The sequence below is a fragment of the Saprolegnia parasitica genome, assembly GCF_000151545.1.
Source record: "Saprolegnia parasitica CBS 223.65 unplaced genomic scaffold supercont2.16, whole genome shotgun sequence".
In the NCBI taxonomy this organism is placed as follows: domain Eukaryota; phylum Oomycota; class Saprolegniomycetes; order Saprolegniales; family Saprolegniaceae; genus Saprolegnia; species Saprolegnia parasitica.
Genome location: NW_012156410.1, coordinates 264,920 through 271,812, shown reverse-complemented (window position 1 = coordinate 271,812; position 6,893 = coordinate 264,920). Strand labels below are relative to the sequence as shown.

The window sequence follows — 6,893 nt, the reverse complement described above, 5'->3', positions numbered from 1 at the left end:
GACCACGGACTCCGAGCACGACAAATTGGCCAAAAAACACAAAGAGCATGAAAAATGGCGCGAAAAACAGCGAGTCGCGCTCGAGGATCGACTCCATCACGTCGGCCCACGCGTCGCCCGACAGCACTTGGAAGAGTGTCACAAACGACTGCACGAACCCTTGAAAGTTGCGTCGCGGCATGTCTTTCTCGAGGCCAAAGAGCTGCATGGCCAGAACGCTGTGCACTAGCAAGCAAACAAGTTTCTTCGCTGCAAAATCATCAACAACGGACTCCGTACCAATGAGAATGAGCAAGAGAAACACAAAGAGGTTGAAGACGGCGCGGCTCGACTTGAGCACCGACTCGATGAGCTTCCGCGTGCCTTGCCAGCGCCACATGAGCCGGCCAATCCGCAGCGTGCGCAAAATGGACACATTGTCCATCCACGACAGCGTCTTCAAATTGCCGTCGTTGGTGTACTTGAGACACTAGACGCCCGCAACGTTTCGTCCCGAAAGTCGAAATATAGAGGGCCGTACCGTGACGCACACGCTGGTACCCACGACGATCGCGTCAAACCAGCGCTCGTATGCACTCAGAAACAAGCGCATGCTACACAGAACGACGGTGCATGAGACCCCATACGAAGACGATGTCAATGGACCTCTGGAATGCATAAAACTTGAGCAACACCTCGATGATAAACACGCCGGAGAAGAAAAATTCCACATCGTCAAAGAACGTCTGCCACGGCTCGCCCATGTTGGGGTACTCGGTCATGAGCGCGAGCGTGTTGACAATGATGCACATCATGACGAGGTCCGCAAACGTCTCGGACAAGATGAACCTACAACAGCAATCAGTGTGGACGGTAGACAACATCCGATCCCACCGACGCAGGCGCCCCGAGACGCCGGGCACGGAGGCGAGCTTTTGTCGAAAGGTTTCTTCGGCAGACTCGTGGACTGGCGCAAAGAGGTCCCGCGAGCTCACAAAGCTCGTCACTGTCTCGGTCGGCAGCGACAGTGACGAAAACATGCGGCGCGTCAGCTCGCCGTCGGTCGTCGTGTTGCTTGTGCGTCGACTCGTCTCATCGTCCGACTCGCTCCGCGCCGACGGCAGCGATGGCAGCGGCGGCACGTCGTGGCGCGTCGTATTGCTGGCTTGTTCGACCGCCATGGTCGTCCCAAGGACCATGTACAGGTGCTGCTCTTCGTCTTCCTTGTCCATTTTGCGCATGTCGAGCTGGCCGCGCGACGCCGCATGTGCTGGCTCGGCGTTGCTACTGTCGTCGTCGTGGCCCATGAAGGCGGTGGTGATGACCGCCACAAATAGGTTGAGCACGAGAAACACGAGAAGGAAGACGATCATGATGAAGAAGAGCAGCGCAATGTCGGACGTCGTTTGGAGCGCCGGGTCCATGATCGAGTCGATCCAGCCGTCGAGGACCATGACTTGGAAGACGAGGAGGAAGGATGCGAACCCGTTCTGGAACGAGTGAAAGTGGTTGTTCTCAGAGCTGTCTACATTGGCGCAGACAAAGGTCGGTGGACACCCAGCGCTGGTGCTGCAATAGACCACTAGGTTTCCGATCAAATCACGTAGCACATACAAAAAAAAGAGTGTCTACCAGGGTACATGAGGCGCGTGTCGTTCATCAAGAGGGTCGTGTTGGGCGTGCCGCGCACGGCGCACATGCCGTCGTAAACACTCGGAAACGCCTAGTACTCTCAAAGTCAGACGTTATTTGCATCGAGACGCGGTATGCGACCTCGAGGCCAAGGATGCTAAACATGAGGAGGAAGAAGAAGGCAAGGACGCCAACATTGGCCAGAAGCGGGATCGCCTTGGTGATGGCCGAGATGATGCGCTTGATGCCATGAACCGCCGTGAAACACCGGTACGCTTTCAATCCCCGGAGCACACGCCACTGCGAGAGCGTGCCAAAGCCCAAGACGCAGAACGAGAGGAGGCTCGAGCTCACGACAAGAAACTGAACAACCGCGGTTTTGTCGCGAAAGAATGGATCTACACAAGCACGATGAGGCATCGCAGCACGGAGAAGGCAGTAGGTGTACGATGGCCGCGGAAGGCGCCGTGGACGCTGATGCGCAGCGCGAGCTCGGACGCAAAGAGCAGCGTCAACAAAAAGTCCAGGACGCCCAAGGCCGTACTGCCCGTCGAGTCCAACGCCATAACGATCGTGTCTAAAAGCACCGCGCCGGCAATCACAGAGCTCGCGTACTTGCGGCGAAGCGTGCGCTTGGCAAACCGGCGAAAGCGCGCTTCGTAGGACGGCGGGCCCGACGCCTTGGTCGCCACCGCGTGTTCGGTCTCCGTGCGCTCGCTCGGCGCCATCCGCGATGGTGATCGGCCGCGCGTTGACCGCATCGACTTGAACGCCATGTGCGCCAGCGGGTTGGCCGGCGACCGGATGTGAATGGTGGGGCGCGCCGGGTCTCTGCTTTTCGGGGACCGTGGCGGGCTCTTGGTCGGGGTGCGGGGCTGAATCGTGGGGCGTGGCGGCGGCGGGTCGTCGTCGTCGTCCTCAGGGATCGAAGCGGCGCTCGTTTGCAGCATCGACCGCTTGCGCTCTTGGCGCTTGGCGTGGAGGTCGTTGAGCTTCTCGCGCCGCGCGTGATGGACTTGGCCCCACACGTGCTGCTTGAAGATCGGATTGCATAGCATCTGGGACGCCTTGCGGGCGAGGCTCTCGTGGTGACCCGAGTTGGCCGTGATGGTGGCGCGGACGACCGCGCCCACCGTGCGGTTCCACGTCCCCCCGTCGCTTCCGGCTCGTCCATGAACCGTCGCGCAAGATGACCTTTCTGGCGGTTGCACTATTTTGGCGCGCTCTTTTTGTCCAATGGGCGCACGCCAAACGATACGATTGGTCAAAACAAACGCACCAATCCGAGCGCAGGATCTTCTCGGTTGCCTCCTTAGTCCTTTGGCGCTCATCCTGAGCCGACCTGATAGACGCAATTGGGTAGTGTACTAGCTGTCTTCGCTGTTGCTCTGCACTACGAGGATTGCTCTGTTGCGAATTGGACGAATAAAGAAGAAGGCGATTGCTAGTCGCGACGTATGCGAAGTCATTGTGAAACGAAGCCAACGCGAAACACTTTATATATATCCTGCGAATTGGATGGTATCATTGCGGTGCTTGAAGACGTGTGCGAACTCATGCCACTGGGCACGCGGCGACGAATTTATTCCGACGGTGGTGCGGGGTTCGAGGCCCGCACGTGATGTCCCTTTCCTAGCTTTTCCATTAGCGTTGAAACCATTCAATTAGTTGATCGACAACGGCGCAAGGCACATGCCAACGAGATGATGTCGCTCTCGACGCGACGGGTACGGTAGCATCACGGCCTGGGATCGTGCGAAAAGTGGGTCCTTGCGCCGCTTTGAAGAAGCAGTTGGCACCCGTCGGTTTGTGGACACGCCTATTTGTTCTCAAAGTCGTCGAATTTTGTCCAGACGCCTCAGCAGTGTACGGTGCTCGCTGGCGTCTGTAAGACACTTCAAGCGTCTTTCGCTTCATTTTGAATTCACTGCATGAGAGTCCCGTGCTGCGTTTCCTAGCAGTATGCCCAAGGGTATATAAAAGATGCGTTTATTTACCCGTGGAATGCCAAGTGCTGATCGGCGCACCAAGGTGTCCTACGAGGACCTGCGACATGGCGCGCCGCCCTTTCCAACTCTCTTGCGATTTGTATGCAAGAGCCGCCCCTGCCATTTGGATTTAAATTTCGCCAAAGATTTCAAAATCGAAGCAATGGACATCGAAGTTCTTTAACTTCGTTTTTGGCGCTTCGCTTTAAACGTTGCATTTGGCGACTGGCACCATGCTAGCACCGGGTATCCCGTCCTCTACCGCCGATGGCAACGGATGGCTCATGGCGTGCCATGGACGTAGGCTGGGAGCAGCTGGAGGATGCGCAAGGCCGCGTCTTCTACGTGAACCACGCCACGCGCGAGGTACGATGGCGACGACGACGATGCTCGTTGCGAGCCAGGTCATGTGTAACGTGTAGACATCGTGGACGCCGCCCTCGACGCTACCGCTGCCGGCGGGCTGGGAAGAGATGCGCGACGACCAGGTGCACTTGCGCTCTCTTGCTAGCAGCGCATCACGTATGGCGTGCATAGGGGCGCGTCTACTTTGTCGACCATGCCACGCGCACAACGACGTGGATCGATCCGCGCGAGTCGCAGATCAACCAAATGGCCTCGGAGCTCGACCGGTACGCGACCGAGCGCGAAAGCAGTGTCATCTCAGCGACGACGGTCTCGGTGGCCGAGCCCGAGCCTGCCGTCCTGGTCGCGCCCGTCGTCGTCGTTCAAAAGGGCTTGTCCGCCTCATGGGCACCGATCCCGGACGTCAAGGCGACGTATTTTGCCCCGTACATTGTGCCCGATGCAGCGCGCATGGACTGCACCCAGTGCCGCCTCAAGTTTGGCGTCCTGCGCCGACGCGTACGTCGACTATCTCTTCCTCGCTCGTCTGTGTATCCATCCCTATCCTATAGCACCACTGCCGTCTCTGCGGTGGCCTCTTTTGCGGCGACTGCACCGACAAGGTTGCGATCCCAAGCCTCGACGGTCGCCAGGTTCTCGCTTGCACTTGATACCTCGAAACTGATGTGTGTCTCAATTTGGCTAGTCGGCATGCAAGCGCTGTCAGCGCAACATGGCGGCCGGGGACACGACGTCGATTGTTGGCCTCCTCGGGCTTCTCACGCAGGGCGCGAGCACACCGGTGCCCCAGACCATCGAGCGCCTCCGGGCTCTGGCCAAGCTCTTGCTGACGCCGCGCCAGGAGACGGACCCGTCCCATGGGCAAGCTAAGCCTCGTGCAGCTCAACGACGTCGAGGCGGCCGGCGGCGTCGCGGTCGTCTGCAGCCTGCTCAAGAACGTTGACCCGCAAGACGTGCAGATCTACGCGCTCCTCGTGCTGTCGCACCTCACCGCGCTCTACAACCGCATGGCCTTGCCGGTCGCGGGGGAGATGGCCGCCGCGTCCGGCGTCTGCAACACGATCGCGCTCTGCCTCTCGATGGCCGTGCCCGAGTTGGAAGTGCACGCCCTGCACGCCATGTACCACCTCTGCGCGTCGGGCTCGGCGGCTTGTCTCGTACGTTCTCGTCTCTTTATCTCCCGCGGATGATACGATGTGACGACTGTAGAAAGCGCTCCGGACGGCCGGTGCGGGCGCGCACGTCTTGGAGATCCTTATCGTCTCGGAATCGGTCGACGTCAAGGTGCCAAGCCCATGTCTTTCTTGTGTCTGGCTCACTTTTGTGCCAACTTTCGAGTAGCGGGATGCCGTCCAGTGCCTCGGTGCCTACGCCAAGGACGTTGAGAACGTCAAGGATTGCATCGCGCACAACGGCGCGCACGTGCTCACGTCGGCGCTACTTGTCTTGGCGGCCGCGGGCGACGTGGTCGGGCTACGAGCTGTGCTCTCGACGCTCCCGCAGCTCTTGTCGGCCATGACGCCGGACCAGCAGCGCGAGTTTGCACTGGACCCGACGCTCGTCGCGCAATGCTACGCGGCGCTGACACCGCTGCTGGCGCTCGACGATGACGAGCTGTCGACTGGTACCTTTGCCTTGCTCTACGCGCTCGCGACCGATCCGACCAACGCCGCGCTCTTGGCTCAGAACAGCGCGCTCCTTGGCGTACTGACGGCGCGTCTCGACGACGAGCACGACCAAGCGGATGCGATCCGCGTCTTGGCGGCCATGGTGCGGCCGCTCGAACGCGGGATTGTGCTGCTGCCGGCGCTGGCGGCTGCGAATACCCTCGTCGCGGTCATGACGTGGCTGCATACGAGCACGCAAAGTGTCCCGTTCACGGCCACGATCCAGGCCCAAGCAGAGATGTTTGTGCTCATATCGGCGTTTGCCACCGTGCCCGAGTATGCCAACGTGGTTGTGCACTGCCACGGTGTCGCGTCGACGCTGGCCGTGCTCTTCCACGCGCATGAGCTCTTGGATGCGTCGCTCGAGCTGCTGAGTCGTCTCTCGACGGCGGTCGGCGGCGTCGTCGCCGAAGTCGTCGAGTTCGGGGCGCTTGAAGCGATCGAATCGGCGTTCCAAGACCCGACGGCGTCCAAGACAACCAAGGAAGCGTCGATCGCGTTCTTGGAGCAGCTCGGGCGTCAAATGGCGCCGACGACGACCGTGACATTCGCGACGGCCGATGTGCTCTTCAGTCTTGTCGCGGACGATCGGTTCGAACGCGGCGCGCTCAAGGCGGTGACGACGCTCTGTGCGACGCGGCCGGCGCTCCAGGCGCGTGCGATCGGCAGTTTGTACCCGAGCACGCTCCATGCATTCGTGCTGCACGGCTACATTGCGCGGGACTTTCTTCTCGAGGTGCTGACGTGTTTGGCGACATTGACGAGCTTGCCGGCGCTCTTGGACGCCGGCGGCTTGACGGCGGCGTGTGCCGTCTTGCAGCGTCAAGAAGCCACGTTGTCGGACCCGGCGATCGCGGCCCAAGCATTGGACCTGCTGCTCTCGATGCTCAAGACGGGTGCGCGCACGTCGGGGTGGAGTCATCCGCCGACGATGCAGACCGTGTGGTCGGCGCTGATGACGTTTCTCGTCAACCATGCGACTGCCGCGGAGCTCGTGCCCAAGGCGCTTGAGAGCGTTCACGTGCTGCTATTGCACAGCGTGTGGAAGGCCCAGTTTGTGACCTTGTACATCTCGGGGTCGTCGGCCCACGCGGCGTGCCTCGACTTTATGGAGCTCCTCGGCGAGTTGCTCGAGAAGGCGTACACTGGAACGTCCCCGTCGCTTCTCGCGCGTCTCCTCTCGATCGTGTCGGAGCTCGCGGCGACGCACTCTGCGCTGCCGTACCTGTTGCAGGCCGACGTCCATAGCGTCGTCCTGCGC

At 60.3% G+C, this 6,893-nt stretch overlaps 2 protein-coding genes across 2 annotated transcripts in view; one reads left to right on the top strand and one right to left on the bottom strand.

Moving 5' to 3' along the window:
• Positions 1 to 2,669, bottom strand: part of SPRG_19703 (hypothetical protein) — a gene marked incomplete at both ends in the record, with an annotated part of 6,297 nt that extends 3,628 nt beyond the window's left edge. Inside the window, 7 exons of the mRNA XM_012344133.1 lie at positions 7 to 225; positions 280 to 460; positions 527 to 593; positions 646 to 1,561; positions 1,612 to 1,702; positions 1,753 to 2,009; positions 2,060 to 2,669. Of these exons, the coding sequence (XP_012199523.1) occupies positions 7 to 225; positions 280 to 460; positions 527 to 593; positions 646 to 1,561; positions 1,612 to 1,702; positions 1,753 to 2,009; positions 2,060 to 2,669 (2,341 nt within the window). The remainder of the gene's footprint in view (positions 1 to 6; positions 226 to 279; positions 461 to 526; positions 594 to 645; positions 1,562 to 1,611; positions 1,703 to 1,752; positions 2,010 to 2,059) is intronic.
• Positions 2,670 to 3,866: 1,197 nt separating this feature from the next.
• SPRG_22140 (hypothetical protein) overlaps positions 3,867 to 6,893 on the top strand; it is a gene marked incomplete at both ends in the record, with an annotated part of 5,508 nt that continues 2,481 nt past the window's right edge. Inside the window, 8 exons of the mRNA XM_012344178.1 lie at positions 3,867 to 3,965; positions 4,022 to 4,087; positions 4,137 to 4,463; positions 4,517 to 4,597; positions 4,651 to 4,817; positions 4,891 to 5,122; positions 5,175 to 5,249; positions 5,307 to 6,872. Of these exons, the coding sequence (XP_012199568.1) occupies positions 3,867 to 3,965; positions 4,022 to 4,087; positions 4,137 to 4,463; positions 4,517 to 4,597; positions 4,651 to 4,817; positions 4,891 to 5,122; positions 5,175 to 5,249; positions 5,307 to 6,872 (2,613 nt within the window). The remainder of the gene's footprint in view (positions 3,966 to 4,021; positions 4,088 to 4,136; positions 4,464 to 4,516; positions 4,598 to 4,650; positions 4,818 to 4,890; positions 5,123 to 5,174; positions 5,250 to 5,306; positions 6,873 to 6,893) is intronic.